This window comes from Myxocyprinus asiaticus, chromosome 30, assembly GCF_019703515.2.
Source record: "Myxocyprinus asiaticus isolate MX2 ecotype Aquarium Trade chromosome 30, UBuf_Myxa_2, whole genome shotgun sequence".
In the NCBI taxonomy this organism is placed as follows: Eukaryota; Metazoa; Chordata; class Actinopteri; order Cypriniformes; family Catostomidae; genus Myxocyprinus; species Myxocyprinus asiaticus.
Genome location: NC_059373.1, coordinates 17,465,110 through 17,488,559, shown reverse-complemented (window position 1 = coordinate 17,488,559; position 23,450 = coordinate 17,465,110). Strand labels below are relative to the sequence as shown.

The 23,450-nt window shown below is 39.7% G+C and overlaps 1 protein-coding gene across 2 annotated transcripts in view; it reads right to left on the bottom strand.

Annotated features, from left to right (window-relative positions):
* Positions 1–23,450, bottom strand: part of csmd3b (CUB and Sushi multiple domains 3b) — a 715,228-nt gene that overhangs the window by 168,027 nt on the left and 523,751 nt on the right. For both annotated transcript variants that reach the window (XM_051664389.1, XM_051664390.1), the window contains exons 26-31: positions 22,183–22,385; positions 21,146–21,337; positions 19,966–20,104; positions 5,474–5,661; positions 4,915–5,109; positions 4,331–4,447 (exon numbers count right to left, since the gene is read on the bottom strand). In XM_051664389.1, the coding sequence (XP_051520349.1) occupies positions 4,331–4,447; positions 4,915–5,109; positions 5,474–5,661; positions 19,966–20,104; positions 21,146–21,337; positions 22,183–22,385 (1,034 nt within the window). The remainder of the gene's footprint in view (positions 1–4,330; positions 4,448–4,914; positions 5,110–5,473; positions 5,662–19,965; positions 20,105–21,145; positions 21,338–22,182; positions 22,386–23,450) is intronic.

The window sequence follows — 23,450 nt, the reverse complement described above, 5'->3', positions numbered from 1 at the left end:
CCCATCTCGTGATAAGGGCTGTGTGAACTGCTGCTCTTGTGCACTCTCATGAATGTGCACAAGGGAGCAACGGGCGTTGAAGATTTTCCCTAAATAATAAATTAGATTAAGGCTTGTTCCTCACCAAACATTACTGTATGCCTTTGGAACTAGGCATGAGCGACATGTAATAATATATAAGACTTCTGAATTCTCTATTTTGCATCTTTTTGAAGCTTGAAGAGGTGGTCACTATCCACTGCCTAAATAAATAAATATAAATAAATAAATTTCTCCATTAGTGTACTGAAAAAGAAAGAAAGTCACATTGGTTTAGAACACAAGGGTAAGTAAATAATGAGTGCATTTGACTAACCCTTTAAGTTTTCAGACTATTTGGCCTAATATTGTATTTATTTATATTTTTCCAGCGATGTTAATTTAAAGGGATAGTTGTCACACAATAGCAGTTTATGGTGACCACCTCTTCAAGCTTCAAAAGCACGCAAAAGTATATTTCAGAAGTCTAATAAATTATTCCATGAGAGTCATGATTGTTAAGAAAGCATACGATGAGCTTTGGTGAGAAACAAACTGAAATCTAATGTATTATTTAGTGAAACTGCACGAGAGAAACAATTCACACAGCCCCTTCGGGACATGGGGCGTTCAAGAGAAAACATGTTTTGTCCTCAGAGAGAGAGAGAGAGAGAGAGAGAGAGCTTTATTGCCAAGTATGCTTACACAGACAAGGAATTTGTCTTGGTGACAGGAGCTTCCAGTGTACAACAATACAAAAACAGCAGCAAGACATAGATAATAAAAAATAAAACTAATTATACACATACGTACAGACACACAAATACATAAACACACACATACACATGGGTAGTGCAAATCTAATACAATCTGTTATCTGTTATGTACAGTGCACATTTTTTTTTTTTTTTTTCCAGTGGAATGAAATGGCAGAAGAGGTTGGATGTGTTGGATAAATATAAGAAAGACTTAGTTATTGCTCAATGGGGCAATTTAACTGTTCATGAGATGGATAGCCTGAGGGAAAAAACTGTTCCTGTGCCTGACGGTTCTGGGGCTCAGAGCTCTGAAGTGTCGGCCAGAAGGCAACAGTTCAAAAAGGTAGTGGGCAGGGTGAGTGGGGTCCAGAGTGATTTTTCCAGCCTTTTTCCTCATTCTGGAAGTGTATAGTTCTTGAAGGGGGGGCAGGGGGCAACCAATAATCCTCTCAGCAGTCCGAACTGTCCTTTATAGTCTTCCGATGTCTGATTTCGCAGCTGAACCAAACCAGACAGTTATTGAAGTGCAGAGGACAGACTCAATGACTGCTGAGTAAAACTGTATCAGCAGCGCCTGTGGCAGGTTGAATTTCCTCAGCTGGGGAAGGAAGTACAACCCCTGCTGGGCCTTTTTCACAATGGAGTCAATGCGGGTTTCCCACTTCAGGTCCTGTGAGATGGTAGTGCCCAGGAACATGAATGACTCCACTGCTGCCACAGTGCTGTTTAGAATGGTGAAGGGGGTCAGTGTTGGGGTGTTTCTCCTAAAGTCCACAGTGATCTCCACCATTTTGAGCGTGTTCAGCTCAAGGTTGTTTTGACTGCACCAGACAGCCAGCTGTTCAACCTCCCTTCTGTATGCAGACTCATCATCATCTCGGATGAGGCCGATGACAATGGTGTCGTCTGCAAACTTCAGGAGCTTGACAGAGGGGTCCTTGGCAATGCAGTCATTGGTGTAGAGGGAGAAGAGTAGTGGGGAGAGCACACATCCCTGGGGAGCACCAGTGCTGATTGTACAGGTGCTAGAAGTGAGTTTCCCCTGTCACACAAGCTGTTGCCTGTCTGTCAGAAAGCTGGTAATTCACTGACAGATAGACATGGGAACAGAGAGTTGGTGTAATTTATTCTGGAGTATAGCTGGGATGATGGTGTTGAAAGATGAACTGAATTCCACAAAAAGGATCCTTGCATATGTCCCTGGTCTGTCCAGATGTTGCAGGATATGATGCAATCCTATGCTGACTGCATCATCCACAGACCTGTTTGCTCGATAAGCAAATTGAAGGTGTTTTTGATTAAAGCTGAAAAGCAGACTTTTGTTTGAGTGCAAGCTGAAAAGCGATTTCTGTTTTATTTGATGATAAAGACTGACCGTGGAAACCGGCTCCCACTTCCTCCTTAAATGTCTATCCATGAACCCTGTCACAATGTTAAGTGGATATTATTTGTAAATATTGTACATGGTTGGGTCCTCATTTCTTAATGTAAAACAACTTATTTGCAACTCCTCAAATCATTACTAATGGCTTGAAATTCAGTTCTAAGAAAAATTGGTGGCATTGTTTATGTTTAGATCTCAGATATCAATTACCTAGGGTGAAAATCCATTGAAATAAACAATTCCTTTGTCCCTGAGACCAAGCCCCCATCCTGAAACCAATGCCAAGTTCTTCGTTTCTTTTGTAATTACCTGCTGATTTGATTTTTTTTTTTTTTTTTTTGTGCTGTTTGTTTTCTAATAAGACAAATCTGCCACAATCCTTATCCCAGCCAAGACTTTAGAAGACAGTAGTGAAATATTTATGTTGGGAATTGTACTGTAAGGCAATATTTTACAGTATGTTCAGTATTACATGCATATGTGCCAATGTTTAAAGGTAAAGTGTGTCATTTATATGCCCCTAGCACACCAAAATGGAATTCCAAACAGAATGACTGTTTTCAAACGGGTTTTCCAAACACAGATTTCCCCTATCTGCCGCTGGTCAGCAAACAGCCCCATCCTATAAACTCAGGCAATTAGTTGAGCCAATGTTTGTAACCATGGCTTACTATTGCTTGTCTCTGCACAGTTAGTTGGGAATAGAGAAAATATTATAACATTGGAATAATGACACACATCAGCTTAACATGAATGCAGTTTAAAGGTGTAATGTATGTGTTTTAGGGAGCTAAAAAACCTCAGTAACTCACTATCCATTTTCACTCCTTTCATTTGCAAAGCTATCATGTATTCACTTTGAGTTTGCTTTTTATTAAGGCTTCATTCCAAATGACATCTATCTCATTTAGGACCTTCCATCAGAGTGCAAGCAGTCCAATGACCAGAGACAGGCCTCGTGGGAAACATCACATACAGCCCACATAATGCCAAATGATGCTTGTGAGACGGGTCCTAATTCCCCATAACAGATAAAGTGACGGTTACATTTACAGAGGATAGTTTTTTTTTCTTTTTTTTTCTGATTTCTCTCCTCTCTGCACTGATGCTTCATAACACCACATCCTGCTTTGCACAGGGCAGAAAGGGCAAAGTGCTTTTCTTAAGTCTTAAGACGAGAGACAAGATCAGGAGGTTTGGAGTCCTTTGTCATTTCAACCTTTTATCACAGTACTATTGTCCTGTTGATGCTTTTATTAAAATCATAAGCTGTAAACCTTTTGAATGTCTCCTTGGAATCCAACAGGTCAAGCCTTCTCGGTGGGATATAATCTGCTAACAAAATCTACACACGCATCTATACTTTCAGAATATAATGTGAGCCATCACAGTTACACTGATGGACAAATTCACTTTCTAAACAGCTGCTCCAATTTTTACATTGTATTTCAGCACAAAAACCAGCATCTTATTTACCTGCATCTTATAACCCGGAATACAACTTAACCAGGTGTTAAATGAAACAGCATTGTATCATGAATCTGAATCAAAACTACACAAGGTGTCACATCATTTTCAGTTCATATTTTCAACTCCTTTTCAACTGGCCCTTTTGAAAGTCTGGTCTCTGTACAATGACACATTGATACCAAGACTAGACAGACTACATTCTCAAACTATGAAATATTCTTACTGTGCAACACCTCACTTCTAGGCTTCAAGTTGGCATTCTGCAGGATGTTTTCAAGAGTAAGACAGGGAAGACAAAGCTAGTTGCTATGTTACACACTTCCTGACTTAGATACAGCAAATCCATGGACAGAAATTAATATAAGGGAACTTGTATACACTTTTGCATAATCCAGATGAGACTCCAACAGTTCACTGGTTATTCAAAACTAATAAGATTTAACACTCTTAAAATAAAAGTGGACATTGTTTCCTCTTGGCCAAATGTATGTACAAGGAATGCAACTAAAAAACCATGTTGTCCAATATGTAGTTTTTTCAAAATCAAATTAAAAACAGATGTGGCTTGCAGAATGTTGTATGTTGTATACACGAAACAAATTAAATGTAGTGCTCCAGTATGTTTGATTTTTTTGCTGTATTTTCTTAAATGTTGTGCAAATTCATCAAAGTTTATTGTTTTGAATTTTCAGTTACTTACCAAACTCCCTGGGTACGGAGATAGCATACAGACAGCTTTGTCCTGTTGTGTAATTCCTGGGGAAATTCGGTGACAGCACTGTTCCCTCTGTCCCAGTAGAGCGACTTCCACATGGTGCTGTTTACACAAACACCCACATCTTTCATTACATGGTGTTTACAGCTTAAACATCCATCAAGCCAACCATCTGTCTGTCTGTCCATCCGTCCATCCATCCATCCATCTGTCCGTCCATCTACAGAATCTATCTATCTTACACCTTATTAGCGAACATAGAAAGGCTAACAGCCCTTCAAACTTCAAACCTCTCTTCAAACAGTTTATTCAAAAAGGCCTACGGTATATAACCTTCAAACTAACCTTCAAACTGTTTTAAACTTCCAAGCAAGACTTTATCAAGCCAACATTAAAAGTATGTCTTGATAAACTTTCCTTCTCTTGTTAGGTTGGCTTGAAAACCACATTTCTACTTGAATCTATGGCAGCAAACCAAATTTGTTATAGTTTTGCTGTTAGATATAGCACATTCTCAGGGATGCTCCTCATCATTCTCATAACTTGCTTTTCTCTGTGAGGACTCTTACCTTGACAGCTGGGTAGCCCCCTGTTCCAGCCAGGCCTGCCATCATCACCCATGATGCAGGTAAGTGTGGAATAGCCCTGGAGGATGTAACCTGCTTCACAGTAGAAGGTCACAGTGGAGCCCAGCTTGTAGTCACTGCCCAACCGAGTGCCATTCATCACATTACCAGGATCAAAGCATGACTCCCTCAGCTTGGCTGCATAAGAGAGAGATAAGGTGGAGGAAAAGCAAGGGATGAAAATCATTTTAGGCATATCAGTGCTTAGCTTGCAGGTTGGCCATTGGTTGAAACGAAGTTCCTCTGTTTAACAAACACATTTTCTTCCTAGAAAAAGACACTTGAAACCCTTAACGGGGGACTAGTCATGTTTAAATTCATTCTGCACTTGTTATAATCCAATTTTAGCCCATCTAAAAGGTAACCAATTTCCTTCTGTTTATATCAGATAAAATCAACCTCAGATGCAATCAGTACTGTGTGCTATATAACAAATAGCTCTTTTATCTGACTGAGGGATTTGAAGTTTAGGCTGACAGACTCGGGAAATGTCAGGGCCTACCTTTGTACTCTAGGTGGAAGCCAGTGTAGCTGACAGAGCCATCACTGCGGAAGGCCAGGTACATGGTGTTGGAGCTGCTCTCGATCCGTTCTGGAAGCTTGCTGTCCTGGAAGCTCCCGATCAACGGGCTGTTACTCTCCGGTCCATCATATATATATAAGAAGTCATAGTTGGGTTCAATGCTGAAGCTAAAATAGAGACAGTGGAGGAGAGAAGATCAAAGAGGAGCATTTCACATAAAGAAATCAAAGCAAGGCAGTGGTAAAGGATTCAAGTCCCAAGATCATCCTTGTGAACGGCAGTATAAAGTAAAAACATTCCAAAGAATGTGTAGCCTGACACAAAATGACATCAGATCATATTTTGTGATAAATATATATAACTAGGTCTAGAATAAAATCTTTTGAAACATATCAGATTTTAAAGATAACACAAAAAAATCAATTCATTTGTGCTGAAAATTCATTTGTCCCAAAATTCAAAATGTGCCCCAACCTAAGTGAATTTCTTTTTTTTTTTTATTTTTCAAATCTGATATGTTTCAAAAGATTTTATTCTAGATATTTATCACAAAATGTGAGCTGATGTTTGTTTCATTTTATGGGTAACAACCTTACTCAGATTGAGAGTAATTTTTATTCATTAAATTTGTGTATTTTACAGAAAAAAACTATCTCCACTATTTTTTTTTAAAATATACCTTCATAAAGGTAATACATTTCCTTAAATATCAGATAAAGTGTGGGGGCCTGGGTAGATCAGCAAGTAGTGACACTGACTACCAGCCCTGGTGTCACGAGTTTGAATCCAGGGCATGTTGAGTGACTCTAGCCAGGTCTCCTAAGCAACCAAATTGGCCCGGTTGCTAGGGAGGGTAGATTCACATGGGGTAACCTCCTCGTGGTCACAATTAAGGGTTCTCGCTCTCAATGGGGCATGTACTAAGTTGTGCATGTATCGCAGAGAGTAGCATGAGCCTCCATGTGCTGTGAGTCTCCGCGGTGTCATGCACAGTGAGCCACGTGATAAGATGTGCGGATTGACGGTCTCAGAAGTGGAGGCAACTGAGAATTGTCCTCCACCACCCGGATTGAGGTGAGTAACTGTGCCACCATGAGGACCTACTAAGTAGGTGGAATTGGGCATTCCAAATTGGGAGAAAAAAATCAGATTAAGGCGACACATATTTCCCCTTAATTAAATGCAACATCTGAAATTGCCTTGAATATATTTACAGAACACAGATTTTTTTATTATTATATATTATTATTATTATTACTATTATTTTGTATACAAAGAACAGATGAGGCAGATACACAGTTTGGCCCTTTTGATTTTTTTTTGGGATACGCTAAAAAAACTCTAAAAACTCCCGTGAAATGCAGTATCAGCAGCTATGCCATGCTCTGAGTTTCCTGAAACAGAGAGCCAAATAGATAAACACTTGCGACCTTTCATTTGCAGTAAGGTGCGATGATAAGGTCTCCCCCATCAGTGCAGTCATTTGCATGAGATGGACTGTGATTGCATCAGATATACGATCCCTTTTTTCCCCATTATGCAAAAAGAAAAAGCTAAGCATGCCTGCCACACTTGACTGCATCAGAATCTACTTCTTAGGGGTTATTGTAGGATAATTCATACAAGCACATCCTTTAAATCACATTAAATAAGCCATTAATCTTTGATAAACAGATGCATAAGCTTATTTTTCTACTCCATACCTTCTGTAGCTGTCAGTCATAAAACAATATTTTCTGTGGTAATCAGTTTGATAGTAAACTGTATGGTTGCTAAATAGAAAGAGCAAGCTGGAATTACATTTGTAGTATTGCTAAAGGAGGTCACTTTTTTGGAGGGTTGGGGGAGGGGTGCAGGTACAGTTCATTTCCAATTTTATTGTGGACATATTTTATCCTGTGGATTTTTTAAGGAGAAAGAAGCCAGTAATGAACTGTGTAATGAAAGTCTTTGAGATGGAACTCGAATGAGAGCTATTTATTAGAAAACCTGTTTGAAACATTGCCCTTCTGGCAGAACTCCAATGTGCTTATTTATTTGGAGAGGAGGAAATACAAATGAGAAAAGGGCTACTTCAGATTTACTGCCAACCAAGAGTAAGACACTGCCTACTGTGCTATAGTAGGTGAAAACAAAGTTCTTTATCATCTTCTTTTAGGGCTGATTTATGGATCCAGATATCAGAAAAATGTCTCCATTACGTGAAACGTAACCCTGGTTCCCTGAGTGGTAACGAGAATATTTAATGAGCGATTTGATTGACAGCAGTTGTTCTTGAGGCAAAGTTGTTCAGTATGAGGAGATCGCATTGGGACACGCCCTGAGTGTTACGTGTTCTGAAGCCCTTGTACAATCACGGCAATTTATTGGCTGGTGGTGCTTAAGCGACACCCCTAGGGAGCTACGTCAAGGGCTCCATAAAAGTGCTCAATTTGGTGCCATCGAGTCAGATTTTCTGTAGGAAGGCACGAGAGTATGGCCAGCAGCATCTCGTTACCACTCAGGGAACCAGGGCTACATTTCACGTAACCAAGACATTCCCTTTCGTAGGAACTCAAGCTGCGTAATCGCATTGGGAAAAATATACATTCACGCCAGGCAAACAGAAGCTGCCAACTGTCTAAGCCCATGTGGCAAGCATATAGCGGCGCACAAGCGAGCTAAAGCATCTGAATAAAACAGAAAATTATGAGTTTACTCCTGTTCCAACAGAGAGAACCTTGGAAGCAGGAGTCAAACCCTCATCCAGATGATAAAATCTAGCAAATGTATGCGGAGAGGACCACCCTGCCACCATAAAAATGTCCTCCACAGACGCACCTCTAGCCAAAGCCCATGAGGATGCCATGCTCCTCGTAGAATGGGGTTGAATACCCAAAGGTGAAGGTAAACTGCTTGCTTCATAAGCGCTTGAAATTTCATCAGTAAGCCAATGAGACAGTCTTTGTTTGGACACCGAAACACCCCTGTTGCGGCCACCAAAGCACACAAACAACTGCTCTGACTTATGACACTGGCTAGTACGGTCAACATAAACTTGCAGCACCCCAACCAGGCAAAGCATTTGCAAATTTTCATGCTCCTCTGATTCAAATGGTGAAGGATAGTAAACCTGAAAATTAATAGTCTGTGAGTGAAATGATCTAGAAACGACCTTGGGCAAATAGCCCAGACAAGGTCTTAACACCACTCTTAAACACCCTGGCACAAAATCCATGCATAAGGTATTGATCGACAGGGCATGCAAATCACCCACCCATTTAAAGATGCCAACGGTACTAGCAGGGCCAGTTTAAAAGTCAGAAACTTATTGGCGACTGTTGCCAAGGGCTCAAATTGAGCACCTGAGAGCGCCTCTAAAACAACGGATAAATCCCATGTTGGGCCTCAGGTATAAAGCCTGACTGAGGCCTATATACAGTCATAAAGCCTAACCGCGCCAAAATCATACAAGGGGAGTCCAAAACAGACTACAAATCCCATGAAGCCTGGTTCATTTTACACCTATGTGTGAAATTCTGAAGGATCGAACTCTCAGCTCAATTCTCAACTCTCATCCATGACGTCATCAGGAGTACAAAAATCTCTGAAATCGTTCTGGGCGTTGCTTCCAGCGACATTACGTGCTGTGTCTAGAAGCAGCCTCGTTGCACAAGGAAGTAATGTACGACTTGAAACTTTGGCCATACAATCTCCATCTCGCTGGACAAGTTGAGATTTCTCCGTGTTCCACCGAACACGCCTACGGATCCGAAGGAGACCGCTGAGCAATCTGCATCTTCACCCATTTGCCTGCAGAAGTGAAGAAAGAAGATTTCTCTTCCCTCTTCAACCGAGTCAACTTCACTGTTTTCTCCGCCAGCCCACCGAGAATCAGCAGCCGTACCACCCCTGACAGTGCGAGTAAACGGTCTCCTGTTGTCACCTGAGCTTTGAGGAACCGAGTCGAAGTCAAACGACGGATGAACACACATTCTACCCGCGTGCTCACATGATTCAAGTAAGAGGTTTACGTCTGGGCAGAGATAGATTATTATAGCGTGTTATTCTTGTGTATCAAGGTTATTGCTTGTACAATTTACGGACCGCCGAGTCCACTCATTGCTGCTAATAATACTCAAGGTATTACAGTAACGTACTGTTACCACGAACGAGATTTACTGTGTTGTAGTCCAACCACATTGGACTGTTGTGTATTTCTGCCATCGCGGGTGAGACCGGCACACTGAGTTTATCCATTAAAGAACCAAAGACCGTGGGACGGTTTACGAGCCGTTCACCGCGTTTGTGAGTGATAAATTAACAGTTGCCTTCTCCCCCCACAATCGTGAAAACCGGCTTCGGTGCAGTCACTCTTTTATCTCTCACTCTCATACTAACCCACACACATGCGACCCCTCACAAACATACCCGAACACACTGGCTGGTAGATAACTTGCCGGTAAAGCTCAGCTTTGTCCCTAAGTTATCGTATAAGTGGAGACATGGGCTAAATGGGCAGACACCATTAACCAGCCTCTCTCTGCCCACATTCGCAGCCATATTCTCTGGCCGGAAACCTCGCGTGACATACACCCCACGAGAGCCATGTCTGTAATTTTTTGTGCGTCACTCCTTACACACAAACACACACACACACACACACACACACACACACACACACACATACCTTCCTCTCATGTATTATAGGCTTATTTTGTTACTATATCTAATCATGTTACTTTTTAGTTTGTAGTTGGAAGTCGGAAGTTTATTGACTTATTTATTGCATTGCATTGGTTATTAATTGATATTACTGCATCAATAAACTTTGTTATACTTTACAGAGAAATGTTTTGGTTTGTATTGCATACACCTGTGTCAAGGGCTGTCAGGGGATGTCAGTGCTTGGATTCAAAGCCTTCATTGCTTTCCTTTTGAATGTCGATGTTCTACGGATGTCGACATTCCTAAGAGAACAATGCTATATTGAGACTGCTATACTTTCTGGTTATTAGTCCCTGATTCCAGGGTGATGCCCCGGCGATATTAATCCTTCTTAACTTGGTGGCGCTATAACAGGAAAAAAACATGACAACAGCTCTAACTATGCAACCGTTAGTCTGATTGAGTAGAAAATCGGCATGTAGTGTCTTTGTCCAAGGTGCCATGACTGTCTATGAGGACATTGTCGTATCTCAAAATATATGGCCACCATCGGCCAATGAAGTTTGAGCACCTATTAGACAAAGTTAACGGAGGCCGATCGGCACAAAACTCGGTGGGGCCTGTTCGACTCCTGGCCCTAGAGGACTGTGAGAAATTTGAAAGAAATCAGCCAATGGATGGTGCTAATGAGTTTTACGTGTCTCAATTCAAAGGCTGCACCCTTCGAAGGACTCGGACTTCAAAGGCCATGCCTTCGAAGGCCGTGAAGGTCGGACTAAGCATTGTTAATTGGGACAGTCTAGCCTACAGAGGACTGTTCTTGTCGCCTAACAACTGTGACAGCTGCCGAGTGACTGTAACGTTTGTACTGGTCTTTTTTGAAAGTTATATTAAACTGTCTGAAAACAAAACAGGTTCACAAACTGTCTAAATATTTTCACCATGGTCCATTTCTGTATATAATAAAGAGTATAAGCTATATATAATCGCATCTTAGTAAGATATGTCAACATTTGAACAACTTTAAAGTTTTTTTTTTTTTTTTACATTTGTATTATTCGATGTTTGAGTAAGTTGAAACCCACGTTTAAAAGTGTAACTCAGCAATTTCTCTCAATCAAATCCTGTCGTCACTGGTGTGCAATGAATTCTGGGGTAGGCAAAGCCGCGAAGGATTCATCTGTTGTATCCTTAATTTCACAGGAAACGAAGGACACATTTAGAGTCCGCATTTGAAAGAGCCTTCGAATTGGGACAGCCTTAGTCGCGCAGCAGTGACGTAATCGGCCTTTGAATGCGACCTTTGAAGGATGCAGCCTCTGAATTGGAACACAGCTATAATTCATATCATTTGTTAGATCTCCTCATACTGAAAAACGTTGCCTCAAGAACAACTGCTGTCAATCAAATCACTCATTAAATATTCACGATTATGTAAAAAACCTACTTTTGTGAACTGGTCCTAGATTTTTTGCTCAACCTCAATAAAACCAATGCAGTACAATTCTCTGGACTCTCTAGGTCAATAATTATCAAAAACAAATGTTTAACTTTACCCTTTGGGTAGCTATAACAGTGTCATTTAGAAAATTGGCATGGTCAAGTGTACAAATAAGCCCATAATTCCTAAACAAAAACTCAGAACTTCACAAAATTAGGTGAGCACATGCAACATATGATTCTAAAGAAGCAAGCAGACTTTTATGGAGATCGGACCATAGTTGGCGCTATGAGCTTTAAAAAGCTTTAAAAACCATGTATTTCCTTAGTAAATTGCCTGTATTGGCAATAAATGGTCTATTCCATCTATGATCTAGGACAGTGGTTTTCAATTGGTGAGGCGCAGCACTCATAACGGTTCACATCTGTACATATCTGTCCTGCTAGCTTGCATGTTAAAGTGCATGTTATGCATATGCATGTTGCAAAATGGATTGCTTTGTAGTGTCTACAATACAAAAGTCTACAGGAGAGGAGGCAGATTCTGGGCCAAGCAAAAAATGGAGGAAGTATGATCACGAATATTTAAAATTGGGATTTTCGTGGACTGGTCCCGATGATGCGCTGCTGCCACAGTGTGTTATTTGCAAAGAGGTGTTAGCAAATGATAGTATGAGACCCTGTAAGCTCCGGCGTCACATTGAGGCCAAGCACTCTAGTCTGGTGGCCAAGCCACTGGAATTTTTTGACAGAAAGCTGAAAGAATTGCAAACACAAAAGAGAGTAATCCAGACATTTAGCTGTTAATATTAAGGTGACTGAAGCATCATATCGCGTTGCTTTATGTATAGCGAAGGCAGGTAAACCCCACAACATTGGTGAAACATTACTCCTCCCTGCTGCTAAAGACATGTGTTCCATAATGATGGGAGAAGCAGCTGCTGCCAAGCTGAACGCGATCCCAATGTCTGACAATACCATTTAGCATCGAATCTCAGACATGGCATCTGATGTAAAGAACAGGTGCTGGATGGTATTCGTGAGAGCCCTTTTTTCTCAATTCAGCTGGATGAGTCTACTGACGTTGCTAACTGCGCTCAGTTAATGGTATATGTCCGCTATATTAAAGAGCTCTCTGTCCAGGAGGAGTTTTTGTTTTGCCACTCTGTGCCAGCTCGCACTATAGCAGAAGAAATTTTCAAGACTTTGAATGATTTCATTCTCGAAAACCACATAGACTGGGGCCGTTGTTGTGGAGTATGCACTGATGGGGTGAGAGCAATGACAGGCCGTCACAGCAGGAAATGAGATATCTTCACCAAACTTGGCATGCTTATGTAAAATCTTTGGTCGCCCAGAAAAGTTGGCACGGTTTTGCCACATGGTGGCACTATAAAACCAAAAAACATAAAATTGGCTGCAACTATGAAACCATTAATCCTATTGACTTCAAAATTTGCATACATTGTCTTTACATGGCCCCAGCATTCTTTATGGGGAGACAAATTGTGGTGCCCGATGAACACTGAATTCTGTTGTGCATGTCTTGAAACCTTTGATCATGGAATCAGGCTGAATTCGATAAGGCAATTATAAAAAACGATCACTCTGAATGTATTTACAGCAGAGGACGCCAGATAAACCATCTTCCCTAGCATAGAATGGGGAAGAATGTGCGAACATGGAGGGGAATTGAGAGCAAGCAGGCTCGCCACAATGGCCCCAGCATTCTTATGGGGGGACAGCGTGTGGTGTTTATGTACACTGTATGTTTTGTGTACAGTTTTACTTGATGAACATTGAATTCTGTTATGCATATCTCGAGAACCTTGGTCATGGAGACAGAGGCTGAATTCTGGAAGCGTTTTAAAATATTTTTTTTTTATGTTTGCTCCCCAGCAAGCTGCAGGGGAAATTGAACCATATTCTGCTTGTCGGATGTTCGATGCACGTACAATGGCTAACTCATTTCACTACTGACCGAAGAGCAAAACAGGAGAGAAACAGATACTTTCATACAGTTCGTTCATTCACTATATGGGGGCTCATCCTTCGTTACATAGCAAGCCCATCTGGCTCGTCTGTATTTATATTGTATATTGAGTTATAACACGTGCCCGAGACCCTTGGTCATGGAGGCAGAGGCCAAACTCAAGTTGGAAATATTCAATGCTCGTTCGCCAGCGTAAATTACGGAGGAATCTGAGCTAAATTGGTGTACTGAAAAACAGGTTAGACACTAAACCGATCCCAGCATATAATGGGGGAACAATGTGTAGTACCCAGATGGCACGAAACACCCTCGCGGACAAAAGCATCACCTTGACCAACTTGTTCCCCAGCGCGAGCAGCATCTCTTGTCTCGCCAGAACACCCGCGTGGTCCACAAACGGGCGAAAGATAAAAGAAACGAGTAAAAATACCTTGCATCTCCTGATAGAATCCCAAAAGAATAATGGCACAGACAAAGCACTCCGCATGTTGGTTCGCCATCACTCCATTGGGAAATATTCTCTTATTCCAGCCCCCTCGTTCTGTGGCTGGGCTCACCGGCCCATGCATGATCCCCTCTGCCGTGAGCAGTTCGCTTCGAACAGGGAGGGGAGAGAGAGAAAGGCGATGCCACACCTCCATTGCCTTATTCATGTGCATTCTCACAGAACAACACAGAAAAAGACAATAGGGACAAAGGGGCCAATTTGTTCCATACCTTCCAATGACAAAATCTGTCATATAGCATTTTTTTTAATGGCGATGGCTCAAGACGCACACGCACATGGTAACTCTTTTGCATTCTTCGTTCATCAGAAAATGGCTGCCAAGCAAGGCCTCAGAGCATGTCTAACGAGACTCGCGCTTTTGCTCAGGGGGAGGGCGACAAACACATGGAAGAACCCGATGTCCGTTCGCACTCTAATCTTCTCAGACACAAAACCGAAATCCCAAATGTCTCCCACACACAGAGCTCAAAATCTGGAGGCTGTGGAACTGGAACAAGTGGGGATAACACCTCGTGGTGAGAAATTGTGAGCCTCAAAACGCAGCTGTCCCTGTCGGATCCTTGTAATGTTTGGGGAAAAAAAACACATTAAAATTGCTCTGAAATCTACGCTGTATAAATGACATCCTTACATGTTCGCCACCCAAAAGGGAGGATTAACAGTAATCAATCATGAGTCGTTGGAACAAACACGGGCTTAGACAAAATCATGCACAGAAGAACAGAAAATCTGACTCGATGGTGCCAAAACAAGTGCTTTTATGGAGCCCTTGATGTAGCTGCCTAGGGGTGTCCCTTAAGCGCCACCAGCCAATAAATTGCCGTGATTGTACAAGGGCTTCAGACCACGTGACACTCAAGCCATGTCCCAATGCGATTACACAGCTCGAGTTCCTATGAAAGGAAACTGCATATTACCAACTAAATGTCACAAAACAGCCACAAATGGGAGCTCCTGATGTGATAAATGTTGTCAATTTTGAAACATCGGTGGAATGCGAATTTCTCGAGACACCTACGTTCTTTTATATTTGTTGTGCTGCATTTTGCTTTTTTAGCGCAAGGATGAGTTTGGTGTGAATGACCCTTTAAGATGGTAGCTGGTTTTTAGCTGGTCCAAGATGGTAGACCACTGGTTATAGCTGGTTATACCATGAATTGACCTGTTTCAGTGACGTCACTTTTTCCTCGCAGCTGCCATATTGGCAGGGTTGGGAGGGTTACTTTTGAAATGTATTCCACTACAGATTACAGAATACATGCTGTAAAATGTAATTTGTAACGTATTCCGTTAGATTACTCAAGGTCAGTAACGTATTCTAAATACTTTGGATTACTTATTCAGTACTGGTAGATTTTTTTCACTTGTTTTGACTATAAAAACTCTGCCAGTACAGTAAGACAAAATACACATGTTAAAAATACATTCTCTGAAAAAATAATAAATATCTTATGCAGTGTTGTTTCTAAATTGTTTTAAGGATTTTTAGATATTTTTACAGGAAAACAATACATAAATTATTATCAAGTATATGTTTTTTGCCCTAATATCAAAGGTCTTACTAGAAAAAAAGAAATTATGATCCAACGTGAATTTTCTTCATAAAGAAATATGATCGTGCCTGATAACGTGCATGTAAAATGGCTAGAAATAGCATTTTAGTTTAGCGTAAAGCTGACAATTTACACAAGGTTTATTTCTATTTCTTCTGCTCCAAACTTACTTCAAACTTACTTCTCTGTCTGCTCGTATGAATGTAACACATCATAAGAAAGTGTTTCACCGCGGTTCAGATGCATTTTGGATTGCATCATTTATATGTATAAATGTTTTCCATCTGAAAGGACTAAATATTAAATGAAACAAATTACAATAAAATTCAAAGTAATCTCTTCAGTAATCAAAATACTTTTTGAATGTAACTGTATTCTAATTACCAATGATTTAAATTGAAAATGTAGTGGAATACAGTTACTTATATTTTGTATTTTAAATACATAATCCCGTTACATTTATTCCGTTACTTCCCAACCCTGCATATTGGTGACCATCAGTGGAAGAAAACAATGGCGGTGAATGGAAAAACACCAGAGAAACGATATCAAGAAAAACATATATAATCCCTTTTGATCCATGCCAAGTCCCAGGAGAAGTTCATACAGATCTGAAGACAGCACAAATACTGCCAAACTGAACTTTCACGGACATTTAAAGATATTTTATCCATGATTAATCTTGGTACGGCAGCGGGTCTGGTATGTGACCAGCGAGTACATTTGTCCAACGGTATATCACCGTAACATGTCTCATTCAGAAGTTACAAATTATTTTTGTGTTTTTTTAGTCTAGTCTGATTTAGTCACAGTTTTAAAAAAATATCTGTGATGATCCCATCTATATGAATGTAAGAGCTGCTTTTAACTCCTGAAGAAGGCTTTTGTCGCATCCCACAGCACAGCACACTGAAGGCATATGGAATTTTGGTCACAAACATGGCGACGCCCCACCAAAATATTCATCCAGTTCAAAATATAGATCCATATTATAGACTGCAAATATACAGTATGTACTGTAATTGCTAACCTGTAAATAAATGTAATTGCTAACCCATAAATATGTTCAAAATACATGTTTAGCATACTTCTATTTTTAAGCCTATTCTATTCTATTTTTAATGTAGCCGAAACCTCCGTTACACTTTGTACGGCATGAGGCATCATGTGGGGCAAAGTATCTGCTGCCCACCAGAACCACAAAGTGGCCCTCATTTTTTCCAATGGAAATATGTCATCAAATATGGAAATGCAAGCAGTCCTAACTGTGGCCCAAAACTAGTCTGCCCCACTTGCTGCTAAATGTAGTGCCAAGCCCATTGAAACTCTCAGTAGCAGTGTGAGAGACAGATTGTGAGCAATGAATGTATGTGTAACAGCATTTTGTTTCTATTGATAACCTCATTCTATTGTAAGTTAAACTACTCCGTTATTCTATGTTTAAAGAATATGCTATTATGCAGTACGAATCGCCATCTCCCTCTCCATTCTGGGGTTGGTCCATGACAAACAGTCTAAAACAACATTTGATTTAGATTGCAATAATTATTCTAAGATATTGACTTTTAATGTTCATTAATGTCTTGTTGAATGTTATTTCACTGATTATTGTATATTGTTATTATGTATATTCCAAGTACAGACACCTTATTTTTGACTTTATTATTATTATTATTATTACTATTACTACTATTATTGTCACTGTTTTGTGTGTATTGATACTTGGTAATGTTGTATAAAACAATCTAAGTAATTTGAAAATAAAAGCATTATTATTCCATCTCCCAATCAAATTTAAAGTGCCACCTTGTGGCGGAATTACAAATGTAAACAAAACGTTATGTCAGCTAGCGTATTTGTTTTCAATGAATTGAAAATTAAAAAGTTCCTTGTGGTTATACCCCACCCCTGATTAATATTCCACGGCATTATGCCTGGACTAGACCATCATGACACCCTTGATCCAGGTAGAAGAAAATGCATGATAGTTGTGCTATTAGCATTAACATGTAGGGAGTGCTTCCGCAACTGTCAAACATGACAAACTCCTACAGGAGTCCAACTTAACCCCTCGCTGACCCTGGCTGAAAGAAGAACCCAGGTTGCACCTTGAGCGTCGCTATGCAATGGCTAAATGAAAAATGGACATAATTAGCAACATGATTGGACTGTAAAGGAAATTTATCAAGCCTGCTTTTATACTAATTGGTCACATCACTCAAGGCAGAGCTACACCGCGCTACACCTTTAAGGCAAGATGAGGGGAGGTGGAAAAAAAGACCACCATCAGGTTCATTACAGCCAAAATGAGCAAAGAATTCCAGCTGGGCTCATTAACTCTCAGATATGAAATGCATTTTAATTCAGACAGTGATAGCCGTCGCCACTACATAATTACTTAACACATGGACTGCGGCCATGTCGAAGGACACTGTGAGTGCTCATTTCCAATTCAGCATTATGACACATCAGCTTCCAAATGAACTCATGAACTTATCAGCTCTAGATATTATAGCTCAAGTGAGGGCATAAAATAAAGGGCAAGAATATGTGCGCTGTGAGATTATTTCTGATATCGCATCTTACCATCTCATCACCAGCAATTTAAAACTTGCTGACCCCACCACAACAGTGGGTCGACCTGATATTAACCTTACAACAGAGAACTGCATCACCTGCATTCACAAAACTTCCTGAACATCTATGATGAGAATATATAACAATCTGTGAAATACAAAGTCACACAGAATAGTTTATTAAAGCAATAAGACAGCCTTGCCTTTTGTGTTGTGCTAACAACGCCCTTTACCCGTGGTAAAATCACTTTAACGCAGAGACTCGAGTTGCTTATTGCTTTTATAAAATGGCTGCAAAAGCAATAAGATAAAAATGTTTAAATTAATGTTTATTTGTGATAATAATCAGAATAACATATTAATGATTGAACATGTTAAATCATCATTTGGAGGATCTTAGAATGTTGCAATGTGAAATTGAATAAACGCATTAAAGGTGAAGTGTGTAACTTTTTTGTTGTCAAAATACATTCTAATATCCCAGTTTATTGTTCATTGACAACTACAAGTAAGCCATTCATGGGTTTATCTCCCCCAAATGTGTAAACACTGAGCTTCTCAGGCACTATGAAAACATTGATGTTTATATTTTGAGCAGCCTGCTCAGCTCCATCCATCCCTTTCTATCTAAACCTATAGCGTGAGTTTGGGGCATGGCATCTTGTAGCAAACTGTTCAACCCGGGAAAATATGAATGTCCAGGGCAGACATGTTACAGAGGAAACTAAGCTTAGCTTGGCTAAATTTCAAAGACTTGCTAAAAGACAAAGAGACAGAGAACAAAGTAAAACCAAGGTGAACATTTACATATTGGAGGACTTTGAGGGAATATTTGGGGTTCGATTCTTACTGTGTTGCTTCTCGACAGGTAAACTATACTCTGGTATTGCAACACAAGTTAGCTCATTACTGTCAAGCTTCAGATAAATTCGTAAGATACTCGGAATATGAATTGTTATGCTTACTAGTTACCAAGAACGATCCCACCTCTTGTGCTAGATCATCCGCACACCAGCTGCCGTTCAATCCAGTGATGTTATCAGATGAGCCGATTCCTCTGCAATGCTTTCTGTCTGGTGTTTATGTTATAGCTGTCTTGTTTATTATGGCGTTAAATGTTTATCACATTTTATTTAGTATGGCCTATTTGTTCATAGGGAATCAGAGAGTGTGAAAGGGCGTGATGAGTCTGAGGGGTGTTGGCAAGGTTATTTGAAAACATGCTTTATTTTTGTAATTCCATTTGCTGCCACTAGTAATGCAGAAATTACACACTACAACTTTAACGCTGTTAAAAAAACAAAAACAGTTTTATATATTTTGCATTATTTTATCTTATGTTTTCAATCATTCTAAAGGGCAGTTCACATCGAAAGAATGTTTGCATCGGTCTACTCTGTTTTTTTTTATTTATTTATTGTTTTTTTAATAGTTTTTCCATGCAAACATAAACTAGATGGACATCTTTGACTTTTGTACCACATCTCACTTTTTTCATTGCCTCACACATGAGCATTGTGTCAATTTAAAAGAACTTTAACTTTTAAAAAGTCTTGAGACACATTAATTCTGTTCAATTCATTGCGCTACATTTTGCCTTTATTTTTAATGCAAGAATGTGTTCATATGAACGGCACCTAAATCCAACAGCCAACTTCATAATGTTTGATATGTTTGCGTTTGTTGGGGCATCGTGAACCAGCCTTTACACCGACTTAGAACGTGAACTATTCGTTTTATAAACATTCTATTACCTGATGAATGCCAAAGACAGGACGTAGTCAGAGTTGACGGCAATGAGCCAGTCGCAGTCCTTGCTGTGCGGGTATGGATGAGGGAAGTTGGGTGACAGAATAAACCCAGAGGAACCGGTGAGATTGCCCCCACATGGAGCTGGAAAAACATACAGGATTCATATCAGCAGCATATGGGCATTAGTAACACATGAGGAGAGTCTCTTATTAAAACATGAGGCATGAACATCTGTGCAAACCAGGAGCAGAGAGAAAGAGCACTGGAGACACGCAGAGATGAAGATATTGAGAAATTCTGAACCTCCTCTGAGGAACTGGACATGTAAAGCACTCATATTTTTTATATGAGAAACAGAGCAAGAGAGGAAGGCTACTTAGAATATGAAAGGGAAAAACCTAAAATTCAGCACCCTCACTTTCCTGCCTCTAAAAAGTAGTGTCTTTTAAAAGAAAGAGACAATCCATATATATCATAATTTGATATTCATTCATTTTGGCCCACTTTTATGTCGGTGTTAAAATGACAAGGAATCTCAATGACCCAAGGTTCGACTACACTCTTGAGGACATTCCGACAGAAACTGCTTGATGTTAGGCTACTGTTCAGAAACATTGTGTTGTCAGCATCTATACAAATATGTACCAATTAACTCAGCTTCTTTGGTCTCTGAATCATGGATATTCATTAAAAAATTAGCAAAATTATACATTTTATGTATGTCTAAAGTTTACAGATACTTGTAAATGCAGTGTAACTTGTGTGCAGTTGTTGAAAAGACTAAGATTCTAAAGCAAAATACTAATTACAGTGCTTGCAAGGCAGCACTGTAGAAAACTTCTCCAATAAATTCAGCTCGAGATACTTAACATACAGACTCCATTCCATCTTTGTTTTGTAGATAATTTCAGCCTTAAGTAAGCCATCTATTTTTTATTTTTTTTATAAACTTTATACTTTAAGAAATTTGAAGTTAAAGTTTGAAAAACACCCACTGACTTGATAGAATGCTCAGCATTCAAAATGTAACAGACAGTAATGATATCTTAATGTTAGCATACTGAATTATTACTTAAATCTATTTGCACTATAAATTGAGATTGTTGTGTGTTTCCTTCCTTACCTGTATTTAACCATTTAAAACTCTCCATCCATATCTTAAATCCCAGTATTAACCCTTACCTATACAGACAGGTGGGCTTGGTTGCCAGTAGAAGCGGTTTTCCACTTGTATACAGGTAATCTTTACATCCCCCTGCAGTTCATACCCAGGATCACACTGAAAGGTCACAGTATCCCCAGGCTCTCTGCCATCTCCATTGCGACTACCATTCATGGGTACTCCTGGATCCCTGCAGGCAGTGGCCACTGAACCTGTAATCACGCATTAAACCATTGAACAGTCACTGAAACACTACAAGAACAGTCATTGTATGTTGTCAGTAAAACTGGACGAAAGGGCTGAGCAACTGGAACTAAAGTGGGGTAATAAAATAAAATAAAGCCACCCCCCACCCCCCAACTTAAACCAGCCTAAGCTAGTTTGCTGGTCTTAGCTTCCCATTATGGTCAGGCTGGCATGGTTTGCTGGGTTTTGAGAGGTTTTAAGCACTTGTCAACTTGATCAGGCTGGGAGACCAACTAGACCTGCTGAAGTCCAGCTTGGCCAGGCTAGAAGACCAGCTAAACCAGCCTTTCCAGACTGGAAGACCAGCTTATCCGGGCTGGAAGCCCAGCTAGACCAGCTTTGCCATGTTGGAAGACCAGCTTTGCCAGGCTGGAAGACCAGCTAGACCAGCTGATTACCAACTTTGCCAAAATAGAAGACCAGCTAATGTAGACCAGCTGAAGACCAGCTTGTTCAGACTGAAAGATCAGCAAGACCAGACAAAGACCAGCTTGGCCACACTGGAAGACCAGTTAGACCAGCTAAAAACCATCTTGGCCAGACTGGAAGACCAGCAAGACCAGTTGAAGACTAGTTTGGCCAAGTTGGAAGACCAGTTAGACCAAATGAAAATCAGTTTGGCCAGGCTGAAAGACTAGCTTGGCTAGGCTGAAAGATCAGCTTTGCTAGGCTGGAAGACCAGGTAGACCAGCTAAAGAACACCTTGGCCAGACTGAAGACCAGTTAGACCACCTTACAACATTTAATACCAGCTTAGGCTAGTTTAAGATGTTTTTGTTTTGTTTGTTTTTTCAGCAGGGAGGGAACTTACTTGAGAACTCAATGGCAAATCCAGACTTGCTGATGTAGAAGTCAGTTTCAAACTGAACGGTGACCATGTTGAGGGTGCTGTGGATGTTCTCGGGCAGCAGAGAGCCGCTCACCTCCCTCAGGGACATCTCATTCTCAGGGGGCCCGTCCCATACCCTCAGGATATCATGGGATGCCTCAGTGTCGAAGGCCAGAAACTGCAGACTGTTTATATAAAAATATACACTAGTACACATCTGGTCATACAAGTCATGCTTCATTAGATGCACAATGTACAGAGATAGAACAGAACTGTGACACAGAACAGGTGTGCTCTTCATTGTTATTCACAATGCATAGCAAAACAAACAGCATTGTATCAAGCGTTACATACAGTCCAAAAGTCTGAGACCACATTGAAAATCTGTGATGTATATATAAAATAAATAAATAAATAAATAATAATATTAAAAAAAACTTAAACCTGAAAAAAGCAGAACATTAAAGGATTTAAAAAAAATGTTATACAAAGAAGTTATGATGTAAATAAAGATAGTTAACTCCTTTATTCAAAAGGTTAGATTTCCTTGTTTCTATTGAGGCACACAAGATGCTTTTTGGAAAATTCTCAAATCATGCTGGATAACATGATTATCAGGTTTTGCACAAACTTGTCCATGCCATTGCCGTTAGAGTGCATGCTGTCATTAACACAAAAGTTCGACGTACCAAATATCAAGAAATTCTGAAATACATTTGTAAATATAACATTTCACTCAAATTGCTATGTTAATAGTATAATTTAACCATACAATTTAATATACAATAAATAATATAATTTGTAAAGAAAAATATTTAAAAAATGCAGAAGATAAATATATTCACTACACTACAAAAATAATACGTGTTAAGTAAAACACTTATATGATAAAAAAAAATGGTAACACTTAACAATAAGGTTCCATTCATTAACATTAATTAATACATTAGGTATCATGAACAAACAATTATCAATATATTTTATTACACAATTTATTAATCTTTGTTAATGTTAGTTAATAAAAATACATTGTTCATTATTAGTTCATGCTAGTTCATTATTTCATAGTGCATTAACTAATATATTAGATGTTTAAATTAACATTAACTAAGATTCATAAAAGTATTGTTCATTGTTAGTTCATGTTAACTAATGTTTTAACTAATGTTAACAAATAGAACCTTATTATAAAGTGTTACCAAAAAATTAATAGGGGTTTTAAGTGTTTCTTTATAAGTTTCCAGTAAAAT